We start from the raw sequence: 21,082 nt of genomic DNA, 5'->3' as shown, positions 1-21,082 counted from the left end.
TCGCTACCCGCATCCAGGGGCCTGACGAATCGTACACATCGTACATTGAAGACGTTCTGGCCCTCTGCCGCCGCGCCCAAAAGGACATGCCGGAGGCCGATCGTATTCGGCAAGTAATGAAAGGCATCAACTCCGTCGCCTTTAATGCTCTTGTCATGCAGAGCCCGACAACAGTTCAGGACATTATTACCACCTGCCAGCGCCTGGACGCACTTTACTCAATGCGCCTTCCACACGCCTCCTATGACACTCGTCTTACTGGCGAGCATGAGCTGCGAGCTCTAATTCGCACCATAGTGAGAGAGGAACTTCACAGCCTTGTTCCTGCCAGCGCACCGACTTCACCTGCCCGCTCACCCCCTCCTAACCTGCGGGAAATTATAAAGGACGAATTGGCGTCGATGACGAGCGTCGCACGTGCCCCGCCGCCTGTGCCCTTACATGTGCCTACGTATGCCGAAGTCGTGTCACGGCCTCCTCCACCTACTCCACCTGTAACTACGGACGTCGTATACGACCATTTGGCTGCGATGGCAGCCAAGGCACCACCACAACCACACTTCCCTGCCTGGCGCCCTACGCGCCCCGTCTGTTACTACTGTGGCATAAGAGGACATATCTCCCGCTTTTGCCGTCGGCGCCAGCAAGATGAACGACGAGGTTATTCTTCGTACGAGAGTGACCGGGCTGCGCGGTCTGACCCCTACGTTCCAGGAACCTACATTCCCTCGTCACGACGTTCGCCTTCGCCTCCTTTGTCCCACGGTGAACCTCGTTCTTCCCGCTCACCCCGCCGTCGTTCACCATCGCCCTTCCGCCGTACTACTTCGCCTTTACGTTCTGCCCTGATGCCCCTCGACAGCCACTCGGAAAACTAGCAGCTGCAGTTTTTGGAGGAGAAACTGCCTGTCGTCGAATTGTCCCAATTCCTCCTGCGCGCCCTGCAAATTTACTAACTGTTTGTGTAGAAGGCATTTCGGTTGACGCACTCGTGGACACTGGAGCAGCCATTTCGGTCATTGATCGCGAACTATGTCATCGTCTACGAAAAGTGCAAACTCCATATGTTGGTCCGGTGTTATGTGGTGCTAATGAAAATAGAATTTACCCTATTGGACAATGCACTGTTCGTGTTCTGATCGACGGAATTCGTCACCATATACAATTGGCTGTGCTTTCTTCATGTGCTCATCCGATTATCTTGGGCTGGGACTTCCTGTCAGCCGCTTCCGCTGTCATTTCGTGTGGTCCGCCCGTTATTCGCATTACGGACACTGAAAATTCTAGTGCTTACGATTTTTCGTCGCCTCACCTTGTTGCAGCTGCAGACTTTGTACTGCCCCCGGCCCAAGAACGTATCCTCACCATTAGATCCAGCGATACCATTGACGGTGACGCAGTGGTTGTCCCCGATCAGCGCTGCATTTTCCGAGGAATCGCCATCGCATGTTGTCTAGTGCGGTTTTCGCGTGGTCATGCCAGTCTCACCGCCTACAACACGACAACAGAGCCACAACTACTGCCAGAGGGGTCCACTGTTGCCAGCCTTATCGACATAGCACCGGTATGTGTCGTCACTGTATCGTCTCCGCCGTCAGTCGCTAAGTGTACGCCACCAGGAGGCTCATCTAATGCGCTTAAAGCCACTTTGAGTCCATATCTCACTCCAACGCAAACTAATGACTTAATGGCCCTTTTAACAAAACACAAGACTTGTTTTGACGTTTGTTCGGATGGCTTAGGTCAAACTACGGTGACCTCTCATCACATCGCCACAGACGGTTCTCGTATTATCCGCCGTCGCCCTTACCGCGTGTCGTCTTCAGAACGCAAGGTCATCGAGGAACAAGTCAATGACATGCTCGCACGCAACGTTATCAGACCTTCCACAAGCCCTTGGTCTTCTCCTGTTGTCCTAGTTAAGAAAAGGGACGGATCAGTGCGATTTTGCGTTGATTACAGGGCACTAAACAAAATTACGCGCAAGGATGTATATCCTATGCCTCGAATTGACGATGCACTTGACACCTTACAGGGTGCAGAATATTTCTCAAGTCTCGACCTACGATCTGGGTATTGGCAGATCCCGATGCATGAGTCTGATAAAGAGAAGACAGCGTTTGCTACTCCTGATGGTCTCTTCGAATTCAATGTGATGCCTTTTGGGCTCTGCAATGCCCCAGCCACATTTGAGCGGATGATCGATACGGTGCTGCGTGGCCTAAAATGGAAGACCTGTCTTTGTTACCTGGATGACATCGTCATCTTTTCATCCAGCTTCTCGCAACACCTAGAACGTCTAGACGAGGTGCTCACATGTCTAGCCAAAGCCGGTCTCCAGCTAAATACCAAGAAGTGTCGGTTTGCGAGCCGCAGCATCAAAGTGTTAGGCCACGTTGTCAGCAAGCTTGGCATCGAACCTGATCCCGACAAAGTGGCCGCTGTGCTGCACTTTCCTAAGCCCACCACGCTCAAAGACCTTCGCAGCTTCCTCGGCTTAGCCTCTTACTTCCGCCGTTTTGTCCGTGATTTTGCCACTATCGCGGCTCCTCTTCACAAACTCCTGACCACAAGTGCATCATTTCTTTGGACAGATGACTGTGAAGCTGCTTTCCAGACCCTGAAGCGATGCCTCACGTCAGGGCCAGTTCTTCGCCATTTTGATCCCACAGCCCCTACTATATTACACACTGACGCAAGTGGGCACGGAATCGGCGCTGTTCTGCTGCAGCGTGACCAGGCTTCACAAGAGCAAGTCGTGGCTTACGCGAGCCGTACTCTCTCCCCAGCGGAACGCAATTACAGCATCACTGAACAGGAATGTCTCGCTATCGTATGGTCCGTGCAAAAATTTCGCCCCTATTTGTATGGCCGCCGCTTCACGATCGTCACGGATCATCATGCGCTCTGTTGGTTGTCATCATTAAAAAACTTGTCAGGACGCCTCGGTCGTTGGGTGCTCCGACTGCAGGAGTATGACTACAGTGTCACATACCGGTCGGGCCGCAAACACCAAGATGCCGACGCTTTGTCACGCTGTCCGCTGTTGCAAAATCATGACGCATCTACCTGCTGCGCAGCACCTCCCAGCCAAGAGACCACGCAGATGACCAGTCTTAGTCCCATCGAGCCCACTGCACCGGATGACTTCCTTCAATCCGCAGACCTCACCTCGCTCCAACGTGCAGACACATACTGCCGTACAATCATCGATCGGCTCACCGGCTCATCTCGTGCTCCCAACAGCCGCTTGCGACGACAACTCACGCGTTTCAAACTTCATGACGGAACGCTACTTCGACAAACTTACCATCCTCTCGGTAGCCGATGGGTCCCGGTCATACCTCGCTCACTTCGACTCCAAGTCTTAGAAGCCTTTCATGACGACCCGACGGCTGGCCACTTGGGTTTTCATAAAACCTACGATCGCATTAAGACTCGCTGCTTCTGGCCTGGCCTCTCCACTAGTGTTTCCAGGTACGTCACTTCCTGTTCATCATGTCAGCACCGAAAACGTTCGACATCTCTTCCCGCCGGCCCTCTACAGCCTCTCCCGTGCCCATCCGCTCCCTTCGAGTTCGTCGGCATAGACTTATACGGACCCCTTCCGCTTACCGCCGCCGGTCACCGCTGGATTGTTACTGCCGTAGACCATCTTACTCTCTACGCTGAGACGGCAGCTCTTCCTACTGGAGCTGCCAGCGAAGTAGCCGACTTTGTTCTGCGTGCCATTATCCTGCGCCACGGCGCCCCTCGTGTTCTCCTGAGTGACCGTGGCAAGACATTTCTTTCTCGTGTGCTCGCTGAAGTTTTACAGGCCTCTGACACAATCCATAAGACCACCTCGGCATATCATCCGCAAACCAATGGTCTTACTGAGCGTTTTCATAGAACCTTGTCAGACATGATCTCTATGTATGTCCAACCCGATCACAAGAACTGGGACACAATACTACCTTTCGTCACGTTTGCCTATAACACTGCCATACAACGCACTACAAGTTACAGCCCGTTTTTTCTTGTGTATGGCCGTGCACCATCTTTTGTTCTAGACACCAGCTTTTTGTCCACGCCTTCTGTCCCATCTGCGTCCCTTCCGGAAGAATTCGCTGCCCGTGTCAACCACTGCCGCACAATCGCCCGCGCCAACACCTCTACCATTCAGGCCCAGCGAAAAGTTCGTTGTGATGCGACACGTCGAGTTGTGTCATTCTACCCAGGCGACGAAGTGCTCCTCTGGACACCTTTTCGCACACCCGGCCTCTGTGAAAAATTCATTCACAGATACCTGGGTCCTTACACCGTGCTTGAACGAACATCGGCCGTAAATTATCGCGTCGCGCCGGTTACTTCGGCTTCTGATCGCCGTCGTCGCGGGACCGAGATCGTCCATGTGTCTCGCCTGAAACCTTATATCCAGCGCTCATACACTTACTAAATGAACGTCTTGCAGACCGCTTTCGTGTAGGGGGGAAATAGTGTGAGCGCTGATTGTGTTGCTTATCATTTTCACTTTCACCTGCGCATACAAAGCACCGTGATCATCATCATCGTAGCGGCTCGCTGCTTGTTCGGTTGCTGGCTCGCGCGTCTGGGTTGACAATAAAACGGTCGCTCCTTCGTACCTGACGTCGTCTCACAATATATATATATATATATATATATATATATATATATATATATATATATATTGACACCACTTAATAATAGAACTACGCTTATAATACAAAACATCGTCTTAAACTTGCTCGCTTGCAATGGCGTTATGCCAATAGAATGATTGAAAAGCAGCACAATTTAAGCTGTCGTTACAACATGAGAAGTGGTTACAATGAATTTACGCAGATTAAAAGACGGGCTATATATATATATATATATACAATTTGCACTGTTTTATATGTTTGAATGTTGCTTTTAAGAAGTTTAATATGTAATAGTCCTTTCGGAAAGCAATAATTATTATCTTCTACAAAACTGGCATGATAAAAAAGAGTCGTCACTAGTTAATGTTGTGACAACGTTACTTATGCTCGGGTTTCTCGTGAAACAATCGAGCGCATGTAGGCTCATATGAGGAACACTGTGCTCTGGATATCGTAGAGACTGCTGACAAAACGAGCGTATGATTTAATCATAGGTTTTGATACTTCTCCTCTCTTTGTATTTCGCCAGTAGCCACCTATGATGTAACGCAGCTCAAAGCGCTGATTGAGTAAGGTGCTAGGCGGATCCGTGCAAATTTCGATTGACATTTTTTTTTTTTTCTGTGTCGGCAGTCTCTTGAAACGGTAAATGTATCGACGCAATTTCGGCGTGCCTGCATACTTACTCGTGCACCATGGCGCGTAACAGGTGCATCTACTTTTAAAGGCTCAGAACCGCATTAAACGCGCTGAAAACGAGCAATTACACGCTTTCGCAGGCTCGGGCGCACGCGCTCTCAAAGCAAACGCTAACGCGATCTTCAGTACCATGAAACTACAGCGCCGCCACTACTGTCACTCGCCGGAGAATCAGCCGAGATGCGGCGCGGCCGCCTCGTTCACTCCACTGCTCCCTTCTAGTACACTGTAGCTTTGGTGAAATTGAGCGGTGGAGGGGCGGGATATGGCATGTAGTCATTCGTATTGAAATAACCCGCTGGCATACATATGAATGTAAGTACATACATACTTATGTGATGCATAACGCACCACAGTAGCATCTCGCGCAGGTTGTGGTAGCGACGTACCTGTGGGCGCACAGCTACGAGATTTTCGTCAGTCGAAACCAAACCTGTACTGAAACTACATTATAGTGACACTACACAATGGTTCTCCCGAACAACGACCTGCCGGAGCCGGACAACTCGGGTGACGACGGTGGTGGACTGTCTGCTGTGCCAGCATACCTTGTCGGCCAACAAGGCTCGTCTGATTCGGACTCTGAGTTCGGTGACGGGGACGGCGTCGACTTGGGCGGCTACCAGCTGCTCCCTCAAGACCCGGATCAGGCGAGCGACACGGTAAACATGCCAGGTTTACTTCTACTGCAGCGAGAAGATGAGGCTCATTTTTTTTTTTTCTGTATGTTGGGGAATTGTGAACGCATTGTACAGCCATTTTAGTATGGAAGTCAGCCGCGTACAAGAGCATACCCAATGAGCTGGACTTCTAGATGCTTGCAACACTTTAATCATTTTATATCGCGCATGAAAACGCAGTTTCAATTTTGACGAAGGCCCGGTGTGCTGCAATTATCAACATTGTGTATATATACACTAACTCCAAATGTTTCTTCAGCAAGCTTGACATACAGTCGAGCATCAGCACTATTAATTAGTTCGTTGTATCCGATGTTCGTTGTAACAGTAAAGATGTAACACGCCTCTAACAAACTGGCTCGTGCGAAAAGCAAACACGCACACAAAATGCATTATTTTTTGCTTTAAATCTAGTATAGATGTGGAGGTAATCCTTACCTGTCTGCCAGCGGCACTTCAAAGAATTAAGCCAGCCAGGACATTACAGCAGAGCTATGTTCCTTTGACAAAAGTTCCGCAACTTTCTAAACACATTCTTAAACTATTAATCTTATAAACACATGAAACGAATCTGGTTGTGAAATGGCCTTGAGTATTTATTTGGCTATTTATGCTACCTTTCAAGGTTTGAGCCTTGTGAGGCGCAAATATTTCTGCCTTATAGCCGATATCATACAGTCTTTCGCATTCAGTTTCTTCACGAAGGTTATGAATGTCATAGAAGAACCTAAAAAATGCCAGGCCTGTGCGGAAGACGCAGCACAGTCACAGCAAAAGCTAGAATAGTGGCCTTTCAGAGCTTTTTCTAAACACTCATTGGGTAACTGCTGCAAGCACACTTGCTTGATGCCCACTGTGGCATTAATAAAAATGTTTGGGTAGTAGGCCGGCCTACACTATACTATACATACACTATACTATACACTATACTATACATTCGATATGCTATTTTTCGTCATTTTTCTGAGAAGCGTGGTATCCACTAAACTATTGTGAGGAATTTTGTGCCAATTGCTCATGCAATGGCTGATGATGATGAGGAATTATGCCTGAAGTGGGTATGCACCACAGTTTATAGCTGAACCAAAACAAGCTTTTGTAATGGGTTGGAGCATTGGACGACCCACTCGTTACGCTACTCGCATAGGGTGTCGACTGCTTGTTCTTTTGCTGTTTTAGAACGCTTTATATGTCGTATTAACGCGATTGCTTACTTGACATCAAGCCTGCATAAGGCAAGTCTGCCAACAAGTCCCAAGCACTGGCTTGGCTCAGTGGTAGAATACTGGGCTGGCACCCAGCGGACCCGGCTTCGAGCCCCACTGTGTCATTGGTACTAGGTTTTTTTTTTGTCTAATTTCGCGATAGTGGTTACGGGCACCAGTGGCGGCGGCAGCGAACAACTACGGCGCTGCTCGAGACCCGAGTTGTGATCTCGTAACAGCTTTCGCTGTATGATGTGTAGTCAAGAGTTCGACGGAATCCCGTCTGGTCGGGGACCAACATAGTGCAAAGTAACAAAAACGCCGACCAAGGTAAAATACACAAAAATGAAAGACATTTCGGCTCCCCACACGGGAACCTTGTTCACAGTCTTGTTAACACGGCTCCCGTGTGGGGAGCCGAAACGTCTTTTTAATTTTTGTGTATTTTACCTTGGTCGGCGTTTTTTTTAACTTGCAAAAATTAAGTGTGACTGACCAACATTCTTATTTAGTTCACTATCCCCGATATTTCCTCTTTTGGTGTTCATTATAACAAGGTCTGATTTACTGTTCAGTACCTGTCATATGCAACTGCTATTTGGTCATAAACTTCAATCCATGTGCCATCAATTTGGGTAATGTGATACCTATTTTTTCGTCATTAACTGAATCTTATTATATTCGCAATTAGTCACATGGTGTCAGTCACATAGTGTCAATTGGAAGGCATATGAGCTTTATTGTGTATAAGCACAGTTTTATAAATGGTTTTATTCAAGTGCTGTCTATTCACAACATCAGGTCGCATTAGTTAGACACGTTTTATAGTTGTAAACAGCACTTGGTCGTAACGCATGGGCTGAAGAAAGAAGATGACATCTGACGTTTTACTTCTGACTGAAATTCGGCTGGTATCGACTTGGGATATACCCATATATTCTAAATGTTAATTATCTTTAACTTCTACCATGAAATCTATGTTACACGTTACGTAATGTTTTTCATGCACTAAGTTTGTGACAGGTTTGCGAGTTATCATTTCCTCAAAAAACTTTTTTACATTAAGCGCAGTGTTTTGTTTCTTGTCTGTACATAAAAAGCTTCTACAGCCAAGTATTGCAGGCTACTTTAGATTTTAATTATTTGGTATCGCTTTTGTTCTAAGCTTCAGAACATGCAGCTAGAACTTTGTCTTCTTTTAAAAGGGTCCTGAGCCACTGTGCCCAGTAATCGTCAAATGACACCAGCATCAAAGTTGGCCTCACAAATCTGCGGCGACTGCATTTCCGATGGAGGCGGAAATGCTGTAGGCTTGTATGCTCAGATTTGGGTGCACGTTAAAGAACCTCAGGTGGTCGAAATTTCCGAAGCCCTCCACTACCGCGTCTCCATAATCATATAGTGGTTTTGGAACATTAAACCCCACATATCAAATCATGCCTGACAAATCAATTGCCTCAAAAGTTTATTGAATTCGTCAAGAACAAGCGCAGTTTTAAGTGGTTTCTCTCGTCCTGACGAGTGCACTGGAGACTACGCAGGGAGGGATGGCAGGGGGAAAGAAGTTACATCAGGGCATGTAAAATCAGTTACAGCAATGCATAATGAAATGAGATTGCTCACTTTCATTGGAGTTCCACATGCAAGTGTGACTACTGTGTAGCATTGGCCCTTGGTGGCATCCCGTGGCAATATGCACATCTGATACAAACTCCACTTTTGATTTCTATTGGCTGTTGGCCAATAAATAACATGCTGTCTGTTTTTCATCAAACAGCAACGGTGTGCATTTCTGAAGAGATAGAGCAGAAGCGTCTCTGTGAAGAGAGGGCACCTGAGAAAATGCCACCTTCAAGCTGTGCTTCTAAACTTTGTTCTCTGTGCACAAGTGCAAGATTCGGCTGAGTTGTTCATAGCAGCATCTGCTATCCGCAGGTTGTGTTTTTTTACCAGGCTTCAGGGCTAGTTGATGAATTCTTGAAACAATTGTTGTTTTCTATGTATTTGTCGCTGCTTCTCATACCTTCACGCCAGGGCTGTGCCCAGGAATTTTTTCGGGGGTTGTGGTATTTATGTACAGAACGGCTAGCTTCAGCCACTGGTGGTCGATGTAAAAATATGTAACTACTTACTTCAGTGTCACCGGAAAAGCTAAAGCATGAAGACACTTCGGGGGATGGCAGAACCCTTGCAACTCGCCCTTAGTTACGGCTCTGCTTCACAATTCATTCTTTGCTCAACATTTTGAGCACCCTTGTGGAGCTGCTATGTTTGTGTTTCTTAGGAGGAACCTGAGGAGGAGCAAGAGGCCTCTCCAGGGTTTATGGCTCTACCCGAGGTAAGCTTGACTTAGTGGCTCTGTGACATTGGATGCTCCTGCAAAAAAGCATGTTGTATTGTGGTAGGCTCCCAGCGAGTGGCGGCCAACAGAGGAGATGCTGCGGCCTGCAGAGCCCCGGCGAGTGGAACCTTTAGGACAAGGTCAGTAGTTGGTATACCATACTATACATGGCTCATGAAAACATTACCCTCTTCCTTCCTCACTCTTGCATCACTCTTATACCCTCTTCCACACCCATTATATACATGGCTATGCTATGCTTTACCCCTTCCCACCTTCATTTCTCAACCTCACACTGCTCTCAATTCCCTTTCCAGCATCATTGATATACCATACTATACATGACTTTTCTATGCTCTACCCTCTTCCTTGCTGACTTTAAATTCTTTCCTGCACCCTTGCTAAACTATAATGCCTTATCCTCTCCCATTTTCACTTCTCACCCTCAATTCTCTTTCATGCACTGTTGCTATACTACACATGGCTGTTTTGCTTCCCCTCTTTTCTTCCTCACCCTCACATCACTCCTCACTTTCAAATCACTTTCCTGCACCTTCGATATACTATACATGTCTATGCAATGCTTTAGGCTCTCCCGTTTTCATTTCTTGCCCTCAATTCCCTTTCACACCCCACTGCTATGCAATACTATACATGACTATTCTATACTCTGCCCTCTTCCTTCCTCTTCTCACTTTCAATTCACTTTTTGCACCCTTGCTATACTATACATGGCTATGCTATACTCGATCCTTTTTTTTTTCTTTCTTCCTCACCCTCACATCACTTTTCCTCACTTTCAGGTGACTTCCTCGCACACTTGCTGTACTCTACGTAGATATGCTTTACTTTGTCTCCTCTTCTTTTCTCTTTCCTACATCTCAACCTAACCCTTCTCAACATTACATCAGCACCATTATCATCACTGTCTTGCAGGACAAAGGCCTCTTCCTTTGATCTCCAATTTACCTTGTGTTGCACTAGCTGGTTCTATTTGATGTATGCATGCAGACCCATTAATTTCATCACGCCACCTAACCCACCGCTGACGTCCCCAGCTACACCTGTCATCCCTTTGTGCCTATAGTTGGTGACAAACTAAGAACAAAAAGTAAAGTGTACCACTGTTCATTTGTAATATGCGCGTCCAACTGCGGCTGCTCATTACTATGATGTAAGGGTCACGATGAACCAATGACAAATTCAGCATGGCGCCGTTCGCGATGAGAGACGATGTGTCACTGCACCGAGACCGTCGGGCGTCCATTTGGTTTTCTGTGGTGTCTTCTTTGAAGCTATTTCATCCACTCGCCCTCAGCATCATCGTCGTCGGCTGTCATTCAGTGCTGGCGTTTATGATATTGCAGCATTTCAAGTGCGCTGAAGCGGCATAGCTTCACTGCGTTCCGTCGGTTCGGCAGCGTGAAGCAGCAACACAGCGTCTATTTTCTGCGTCGCTAGGATGACTACTCGATGGTTGTCGTCGTGCTCATTTGTGTGCACTAAGGTGAAGGTGAAGTCTGAATGTGCGTGTCTGTGATTTACCTTCCGCAAAAGGTGTGGCATCAGTGTTACCGCATGTGCGTGTGTGAGTGTGTTACTTGGGTGTCGCAACGTGAGAATCTTGGTGATAGTTTGTGATATGTGCTGTGTTATGCCACCCATATGAGTGTTGTAATTGCGGGCAAGGTGCGTGAAAAAAAGCAACCGAGAGGACCTGCGAGCGTCACACAGTACGAAAGTAAGCAAACCGGGTGGGGAAAATGTGCATCGGTGTATGCGTTAAAAAGCGAATTGTGGTCATAGTGTCTGTGTGTAATTACTTTGACGTATGCCAATTGGCAAAGCTGCGTCATTTTAATGGAGTCTATTGCATTGGCTCATAATTACGTGCGAGATTGAAGTGTCCGTTGCATAAGTGCTAGTCTCACACTCGAAGTAGGAATGCCTTGCATGAAAAACGCCGTGCGAGGTTCTTCAAACAGGGAAATGACACGAGCTATGTAATATCGCATCATCGATAGTTATCGACGCAGCGATCACGATCAGTTAAATCGATCGTGATCGTCACTGAAGCAACGCTGCTAAAACTATTGTTGAGCGAAAAAGAGAGAAACATTTGGTTTTTTAAGTTATTGTATCATCCTTAACAATATTATATTAGGAAGTCTTACTTTCATTATATTTTTTATTCTGTCTGTATTTTATGCATGTATTATGCACAGAGATAACTTGTTTATATCAACTTAGAGTCTCATAAAAGAAAAGGGGGGATGCATTGCTCTTTCCTGTGAAAGCAAAGTCTGCCACGATATTCACTCGCATTCCCCGGAGAGATAAAACCCCCTTGTCTACACAGACACACCTTCGCACACGCCCCGCCGCGGTGGTCTAGTGGCTAAGGTACTCGGCTACTGACCCGCAGGTCGCGGGATCAAATCCCGGTTGCGGCGGCTGCATTTCCGATGGAGGCGGAAATGTTGTAGGCCCGTGTGCTCAGATTTGAGTGCACGTTAAAGAACCCCAGGTGGTCGAAATTTTCGGAACCCTCCACTACGGCGTCTCTCATAATCATATAGTGGTTTTGGGACGTTAAACCCACATATCAATCAACACCTTCGCACAGACTCATTCATTGAAGGAAGTGGTCCCTGTTGCAGCAAAACTGGGCCCTGCTTTGAAAAAGTTTAATATTCAAAGGCTGATGGGGTGATGGCAACATGATGTAATGGAGGTTGTTGAAGAAAAAAAAAAAAACCTTCACCTACAGTTTTTAGTCTTCGCCACTTTAGCAGCGTTCATTGCCTTGGACATTAGCTTAACGACAATGTATGCAATAATCCCCACTGTTAAGCACAATGTCTGCTATGCGCTTTTGTTTCGATGAAACAAGACGCCGAATGCAACATTGACGTTTACCTCAAACATGATGACAAGCACAGTGACGCGAAATGCATATTTGGCATTTAAGGCAGCACAATAGCCGAAATTCGTGAAGTCAATCTCAGATCGCTTCTTCATTCTTCGCTTTGAGTCATATTTGCCATAGTTACAGAAGACATCAAAGAAACCTGGCAGTGAACGTTTCGTAAAAAAATTGCAAACAACCCAATGAAATGTGATTATTGCCCCTGTTTTTTTTTTTTGAAACTGCAATATAACAATTTCTTAATTTTGAACATTATGTTAAATGTGGAATTATTTGTTTAGTACAACCATAGGTACTGTGCAGAAACATCGCCTTCGATAGATGTGTATTGCTTCTTCGTGGACTCCGAGGTGAGCCCAGTGGGGGTGAGCCCAGCCTTTGAACAGTCGGTCGTCCTCTCCAGCGCCTTCTAGTGGGTCTCCCTTTTCATAAGAAGAAAAACAGCTCGTGCAGAGAGTCGGTCCCCGCATTGACTGTCGCTGTCGTGAATCATCGCAAAGTGTATGCCAATAAACCTCTTAACAAGATAAATTGCTAAGCTAACGTGGAAGTCCGCGCCTTCTCATGTTTATTTATCGTGCTTCAGATTCTGTATTTCAACACCAATTAAGTATTGTAAAGGTAATGATTGCATGCATGAAAACAATGGCCACTCTTTGAAAATTACTTCCTTTGTAGCGCGGAGGCATGGAAAACAAGGGCAATCAGGCCTCTTGGGTGGAGCCTATATTTATTCTTAGGTTGTCACCGACTGTAGTTGCTGTTATCTGCCCTGCACATTACATGGCCTGCTTTGCTTCATCTTTCTTTGTTAAAGTCAAGTAGGATGTTGGCTATCCTGGTTTAGGGTGATTTTAGTTGGCATTTTGAAAAAACTCGGAAACCTTACTGTGTTGAATACTTGCATAGGAGAAAAATAGCTGCCTTTGTGCTGAATATCTGAGGAGTAACAGAAAATTGAAAGTTTTGTCATTTCTTGCTATACGTAATGAGTTAATAATTTCTTTTTAACCCGAAAGTGATTTGTGTCGGGGTTCACCACGGTTCCACTGACGTACTTCTGTCACGGTAGTGACATTGAAAAATAGATATATTTCAAGATATTTCAAAGAAAAAAAACTACGAGGCAAGCGTATGTCACGCGGAATCGAACTAACAACCTCTCTATTCTCGGCGCACAGTGCTAACCACTACGGCACAAAGCTTGCGTTGGCGGGAATGCTAACGGCATGCCATTTATACACCCCACACTGTTTGGAGGTTCTCAGTACTTTGAAACTTTAGCACGTTTTCGTTATCAGTGGCAAGATGGCAAGACGTGCTTGCATTTGGCACGCTCTAAAGGTCATCACCTTCACGAAGTGCTGCCTCCACGGAGTGCGGTTTCTTCTGCGCGTGCACTTATCAGAATCGTAGTTCGGGAGAGGACGAAGGTCACTTTGCACACTGCCGCGGCTGCGTTTACGAAAGAAGCGCGCTGCTGACACACGATGCAGAAAGAAGTGTGACAGTTGTTAGCACTCATCCCGTGTATACTTGTGCGTTCGTTTCATGTCTTTCTTTTTGTTTGAACAGCGTGCTTTAAGTGTCGAGCTGTGACAGTTGTAAGTTCGCACTCGTCCTGTGTATGCTTATTTCGTGCATGCTTTCTGCTTTAGGTGTGTGCTGAAAGTTTCGAGCTGCTTGCTGTTCTTAACGTCACTTCGAAATTTGTTACTGCTGCTCAAACAATGCACAGTGAATGCTCCACAACCTCTGTAAAGACACGTTTTACTTTCTTGTTGTATCGATTCCTATATATGTAATCAGTCATGTTTTTTCAATATCACTCCGAATGGCTGATATATGGTGTGCTAACTGAAGGCTGCTAGAATTTCACTGTGCATTGTGCGCTTGGCATATCGGTTGTGAAGAAGCCTCAATGTGTCAATAATCGAAAGAGTGTATACAAAAGAGAAACAGTATGTCGTCGAAATGCCCTTTTATGGTAACTGTAATTGTGATAATTTACCACATTTGGTTGATCGCTGAATGAGAAAGTGAAGGTCAAGGTTCGAAATTCCGGGATGAAATATTGGCTGCATTGAGTCACTGGCACATGTCCTGTATTTAGGCAATTTTGGCTCAGTGAAATTACTTGCACCCTGTGGGATCTGGAACAGTGCCACTCTTGAGCTCACGAAGGCAGCAGATGCGGTTGGGCAAACCCAACGTCGTGTACATTTATTCAACTACTTTTGCAAATGACGGTATCGCCAGCCAAATCTAATAATTTCAATAACACACACAAGCAAACAATAACAACAAGGTACCGTGAATGCAACGTCTTCGACAGTTGACTGACCATAATGAATCCTAAGGAGTGACCCCCAGCACTGTCTCAATAGACCCACCGTGGGAAGCGTTCGTTCACTCCAGCCGCCAAAGACAAAGAAACTCACTCCTTTTTTTTTTCGTAAGCTGGCTTAGCCTCTATGCCAAAGCCATGTGGCAGCACCACTGCTTTGCTCTATAATTGTGTACCTATCTATGTTGTGTGGCTCATTTTGATCCTTAATCTGTGGACGTCGTTCTAACTGTTGTGTAACGTTTGATCCCCATTTACTTTTTAGCTTTCATTCAATCAAAAATTGATCAGTTGTATTTTATGTTTATGTGTTACCAATGGCATTGTGTGGTGTATTCATTTGCCGTTTCAAGTTCATACAGCCAGGACTTTAAGATGTAATAATACTTGTTTTTCACTTTTCTTTTGCTTTGCTGACTTTCTGTAAAACAAAAATTTACCGCTCCCTCACACAGTGTTCTCATGTGGAACCCATGGGATACTTTAATGAATGAATGAATACGCTGAAAATAAATTTTGATTCGGGTTCCTATGCAGCACAAATTCAAGCCATCCAAGCCGCCATGGCAGGGTTTGAACTGCCCAGCTCTCACCTGCCTCCTTGGGCCAAAGACGTGCCCGAAGAGGAATGGAAGCAGTGCCTCTACCGCAAGTTGAAAGGCCTGGAAGCACAACAATCGTAGCTCCACAGCGCAGTATGATAACTCTGACACTAGTCTCAAGGAATAAACATATTGCTCTTTGTAACAGAAGTCTCCACAGTGCCACCTTCAGGCTTTGAGACACACAGTGCTTCTGATGGAGAACTTTCAGAAAAGTTTCTTGAAGAGGACTCACTTCTGACTGAACAACGTTCCCGACTTTGAACTAGCATGCCGGAACTTTCCAGCTAACCGCAGGTAATAATTGTAATGTCTTGCGCAGTCAAGCACTGGTGTCAAACTTCTCGCTGACCCATGTGGCTTTGCTCTTGATGTCTCAGCATGCTGGGTACTTCGAGTGGTACAGTTCTGAAAACAGTTCCCGCACCAGGTTCCACAGGACATCCTGCGCAAACAGGTGCCGCACCACTTATTATAGAGGATGACTGGACTTGGGGGGGGGCAACACACGAGAGTGCATCTCATGAATTATGACACTTTAGCACAGGCACGAGATGTATGAAATTTACTGCAGTTGGTGTACATAGCTACGGTAGCTGCACTTGCTGCTTGTTGTGGTGGCATAACATTGTACATGCTTCAACGGGTTATTTTTATAGCATGTAACTCACCTGGTCAAGTCCATTCGCTTCTGTGGCAATGTACTTCTCACAGGCACCATGGAGGGCTCTGCATAGATGGCCAGTACGTACTGCCTAAAATGAAAGGCCCCTTGACAGCGCTGAAATGCTGCTGCTAATAGAATTAATTTGTAAAGTACTTGAAATAAGTAAAGGTGACAGCCTTTATGTCCAGTTGACGGAGCATGAACATCATCTGCTTGAACGTAATTGGCTATTTTGCACTGGTTTTGCATAAGCACAACTTGGTTTCAATGAACTGAGTCACTTCCCATTGCACTGACTGTGTCTGACTTTGACATACAGGTTTTAGGCATTTATGTGTCTATCAAAAATGCGGCCACCGTGGCCAGGTTTTGATGCCATGATGTGTGGGTCAGCAGTAAAGCGCCATAACCATCAGGGCGGACGTGTCTCTTAGCACAGCTGCTCACCCAAACATGCAAAAAAGAATGCACGCTCTGCATGAAACAGCATATATCTAAATCTTCACGTAATGAACAAGGATATAAGTTGTTAACAATAAGGAAGTAGATCTAAGATGTTCCTCACTGAGATATTTCATGCAGCAAATATGTGTTAAAAACAAATAAGGGATATTGGTGTTTTTTGAGTCGGATGTAACTGTACTTAACAAGGCTAGATTTCACTGGGCAGACACACATGTGAAGGTCCTGCACTCGTACAGAACTAAAATATTCCTAATTTCACCAACACTAAGTGTGGATGCACGTGCATGCTTACACATTTAGTGTATAGACACAGATATGCTGAATGAAATTTCCATGAGTTAGACAAATAACATTGCATGGCTGAGCCATTATAAGACAAAAACAGCACAGATTTTACATAGACTCACAGAAGGAGCATCTTGTTGGATTTGTCTAGTTGTACCCTGCGTCCGTATGGTGCTTATGGGCCTGTTATACTCGTTCAAGTCATTAGTGACTTAGCTAAGTGCAAGCATGCTTATTTCTTGATCTACCTTCAGTAGTTATGTGACTATTAGAGAGTTGCCTTGTTAGGCTGTTTGACTAAGTAGCATTTAATGGTTGCTCCACCCTTTTTTGCTTCAAGTTGAAAAATTTTATGAATGATTGATTGTTCAGTCTCACGGTACTGATGGACTTGCTGAAAGACTTGTGATCAAGGGGCATTGCCATTTTGACAAGCGGAACTTGTCGAAATGTCGGCACTAATGACACTCCACGTTCATGAATTTTCCATCTGTTTGTGATTTGACACCAGGATTCAAGTCGGATGCCCTTCTCATTAAGGGCTTTTTTTTTCTTTTGGTGAGCAAATGCATGAAAACATGCACGATAAGAAGTCTGCCTTTGAGAAATAAACCAGCAGTTGCAGTAAGGCATCTGTGTATGTCCTCATCGTTCACGTTTGCACAAACACATTTTTTCCGAATGTGCTGCTTGACAATGATGACTGAGCTGAGCACACACTGACATGTGATCTTCACTGGGGCCATCGTGCTGAGTTCATCATGTTTCTGATGCAGTTACGCATGCTCAAACTTACTCATCCGAGAGGTCAGGCTGGTGGACAAGGTGTTCAGTTAGTCGTGCCAAGAAGTTCAGGTATGGAGTGCTGCTGTCCAATGTGCTACTGTGGTCTTCTTCTTTGAGGTTCGGCTGATCGTTCTGTGTTGTCTCTGCGCTAGTTCGTTCTGCATGTCGCAGAGGAGCTTGATAGCACCACGGCATTTGCGCCAGACGTGACTGTGCCAGTTGTGCGGCACTTGATCGGCCTCCTGTAGCAGGTGCCATGCCGACAGGATGGCAGCGGCTGAGCAGGTTTGACAGTTTGGCCACTACCACTGCAGCGGTGGCGCTGGACTGCTTTCCACCCTTCCACTCGTGGGCCTGTGCATTATATAGTGCTTTCTTGGGTATGTCATGCAAACACAATGTAGCCGGTCTGAATATGTTTTTGAAGCTAGTATGTGTGAAACAGACAAGACGAAAGACCAAAATACGAAGAGACAATCATTCAGTTAAAAGAACAAATGTGAGCATTGCCTCTTTGTTCCTTGGTCTTCCATCCTATCTGTTTCATGCTGAAGAAAACTTGCTGCAAGATGATGAACTTACTATAAACATAGTGATGTTATGCTTGTATTTGTTGCACAAAGCGCTGCTATAGCAATGCACTGCGATAGCAATAGTCCTTCTCTTAATAACCTGTTAAAGAAAGTGGGCATATTGCTGTGGCTAACATATATTGAAATAATGATGGAGCTGTGTGCCAAGGGGAGGCCATCAATTGCAACTGTCCCATGCTCCTCTGATGTCTGTTTTTCTAATACCTACTTTGTATATTGCGACATCAGTGCTAGGGATTGTTGAGAGTGGTAGTATCACAGAAGCTGGCCGCGTACATGTGAATGAAGATTATCTACACATTGTGTCAGTCAACTTTTATATCAACGCATCCACGCCATGATAAATGAGAAGAGGTTACACAGTCATAAAAATACTGCCAAGAATAGATTGTGCACGCCTCATGCATGCCATACAAAATGAAGGATGCATGACGTTACAAGCACTTGCCTGTGCTTTATGTGCGGCCTGCTTCACATGCTCATTAGGTCGAGGGCATTGCCGACCTGTGTCCACAGCAGCTGCGAGAAGGATGAGTCATGTATTACAGAAGGAACTTTGTGAAACTTCATGTTCTGGTTAAAAATGCTGTGGTCAGCATTGTGATAATTAATGGTTCTGTCTAGGAGCAACCCAAGCACAGTCAATATTCTTGTTGAGCTTTAGTGAGCATGTACATACCACTGGCTTTCTGGATTGCCAGCCAGTGTAGCATCATATGTCGGGCTGCCAAATGCTGCTCGAAACTACCGCCTCTGATAACAGAGGAAGTTGACCGCAGTCCATCATGTGCCGTGGCTTGGCGAGGCCGCCGATTTTGATGTTTCCACATGCGTGTCTGCTTTGTTCCACCCCGAAATCACCGTTGTGCCTGCAACACATGTTTAGCCTTTGGTAATTGTTATGCACAGTGTTGCACAGCACTGAGTGAGTTTCTTTCATTGGTTGTTATGCGGGAACTGTCTGATGCGGGTGATACTTCCAGCCAATGAGCATACTGCATGTGTATCTAGGGCAGTTGTGGACAGTCTAGGGCGACACTTCAGAAGAGATAGTGTGACATTCGAGCCCTATATAAAACACGGGTATCCACTTATCGGTTATGGTTAAGCTGAATTGAATAGCAATGTGCCATTTGCTAGTGCATATGTTGACACCCTATACTAAGTTGTGCAATACTGCATGACGGGTCACATTGAAAAAAGATGCATACTGGAGCTCTGCGTGAGGAGAGTTTTTCATTTACGTGTCTTGTCATTGCTGCACAATCCACTATCCGATCCAAAATATATTGACATATGTAACAAATACATATGTTTTGGGAAATGGGGATAATTTTGTGTGCACTTATGAAGCAGTTTTTAAAAATAAATGCAGATTTTATTTATTTCATTGTTTCGTTCGTCTGCCTCCAGCACATGCAGCCGTTATTTGTGAAAAATTGTTCAATTAAATTAAATTGGTTGTTGCAAATTTTAGGCACCACACAAATATTTAATAACACTATGTTTGATGACTGAAAAAAAATTCAGAAACATCTGACAATTGTGTATCGACAGGTTGAAAAAAAAAATGCAATACTTAGAAGAGCACAGGCAGAAGCGCGCACATGACACTAGATCAAGAAATACTTTAACGTCCTAGTAGAACGCATTGTACAATTCCAACCTCGCAGCTGGCGGCTTGCATTTCAGTAATTGCTGCTAACACTCCAGTGTCGACCTGCATTTAGCCAAGCGACGACGTAATGTACGTGATGACGTAATTAGTCACTAGACTTTGGCACGTGACAAATGTCATGAAGCTTGCTTGTGACTACTTTGCAACCACGCGTAGATACAAACTACGCCAGATTTTTCGACACGCGAGACGTAAAGGTTTGCAGAGCGAAATAGATGTTAACTCTTGTTGCCAATTGGTGTGGCGAAATCACTGCACTAGTAGAAACTCGGCGAAGCGAGCTTTATGCGCACGTTATCATCGTCGTAATTTGTACCCAGCTGAACGCGAGCTGTCGAATTTGTCACAGTGCGCGGCATTGCACACTCGCATAGTTCGCGAGCTCGTACTGAGTGCGCCATGTTTTAGCGATACAACCGTCTTAGCGATACAACTGTCACAGAAAGTTCAGAGTTGAACAATCTTCGAATTTCTCTTTACAGACACGCTTGTACTTACATCAAAACCACTGCGCTGCGATGTGTATGTGATACCGATGCTGTAGCAGTTGCGGCGCCCTGTGGTAGTCATAGTAACAGTCCACGCGAGTGTGAAAAACGGTTGTTTGAAGCTTTCGTTGACGTTGGTACGCATGTGGACTGACTGAGGACACCGATGTAGGTCACGAAGTTCGATCAACTTAGGTTGTTTGTCATTAGAGCACTCATAACAGTTTTAACGCCAGAACAGTCGCAGTGCGCGAAAAGCACAAAGCAGACGACAAGCGCAAAAGAAACCGCAGCGCCGCGGTACAGTGTTTCCACAAAAACAACTTAATAACATTGCAAAAGTTACCAACACTATACTTTTTAAAATTTATAGTGTTACTTACTAGATTGTTTTTATATTATTTTAAAAGCATGTACTTTAAAACAAAATTTAGTTGCAATTATTTTTATGCAAAACAAAAACAATATTTAAAATTGTTAGAGAACGCTTTCAAATTTTTTTCTTCAAAGCTAGTATATTTACATTGCTCTACGTTCACACAAGTTTAAATTTAACGCTACTTGGTTTTTTAGAATTATGCATAAGTTTGTATTTTAAATTCATTTTTTATAAAACACAATTTGCTTAAACAATAATAGTTTGGTAGTAAGCGCTACAATAACACAAAGCGGGA

General features: G+C 45.3%; 2 protein-coding genes across 5 annotated transcripts; one reads left to right on the top strand and one right to left on the bottom strand.

Moving 5' to 3' along the window:
- The first annotated feature begins 5,518 nt into the window (after positions 1-5,518).
- Positions 5,519-15,596, top strand: LOC119163997 (uncharacterized). Of its 3 annotated transcripts, none has more exons than XM_075870832.1 (5): positions 5,519-5,657; positions 5,798-6,004; positions 9,512-9,565; positions 9,633-9,708; positions 15,382-15,596. In XM_075870832.1, the coding sequence occupies exons 2-5, from the start codon at positions 5,810-5,812 to the stop codon at positions 15,525-15,527; spliced, it is 471 nt and encodes a 156-aa protein (XP_075726947.1). In that variant the 5' UTR covers positions 5,519-5,657; positions 5,798-5,809; the 3' UTR covers positions 15,528-15,596. The 3 variants fall into 3 exon arrangements, with proteins under 3 accessions (XP_075726947.1, XP_075726946.1, XP_037271988.2); XM_075870831.1 differs by having other exon boundaries at positions 5,536-5,657; positions 5,714-6,004; XM_037416091.2 differs by having other exon boundaries at positions 5,555-6,004.
- Positions 14,690-20,683, bottom strand: LOC119163996 (uncharacterized). Of its 2 annotated transcripts, XM_075870830.1 has the most exons (6): positions 20,419-20,678; positions 18,922-19,111; positions 18,691-18,761; positions 17,660-18,003; positions 16,118-16,175; positions 14,690-15,891 (listed from the first exon to the last, which is right to left on the bottom strand). In XM_075870830.1, exons 2-6 carry the CDS (start codon positions 19,070-19,072, stop codon positions 15,823-15,825), a joined length of 693 nt encoding a protein of 230 aa, XP_075726945.1. In that variant the 5' UTR covers positions 19,073-19,111; positions 20,419-20,678; the 3' UTR covers positions 14,690-15,822. The 2 variants fall into 2 exon arrangements, with proteins under 2 accessions (XP_075726945.1, XP_075726944.1); XM_075870829.1 differs by lacking the exon at positions 16,118-16,175 and having other exon boundaries at positions 20,419-20,683.
- Positions 20,684-21,082: the final 399 nt, after the last annotated feature.

The sequence above is a fragment of the Rhipicephalus microplus genome, chromosome 8, assembly GCF_043290135.1.
Source record: "Rhipicephalus microplus isolate Deutch F79 chromosome 8, USDA_Rmic, whole genome shotgun sequence".
NCBI lineage: Eukaryota > Metazoa > Arthropoda > Arachnida > Ixodida > Ixodidae > Rhipicephalus > Rhipicephalus microplus.
The sequence above is the reverse complement of the archived record's forward strand: the minus strand, read 5'-3'. Positions and strand labels throughout refer to the sequence as shown.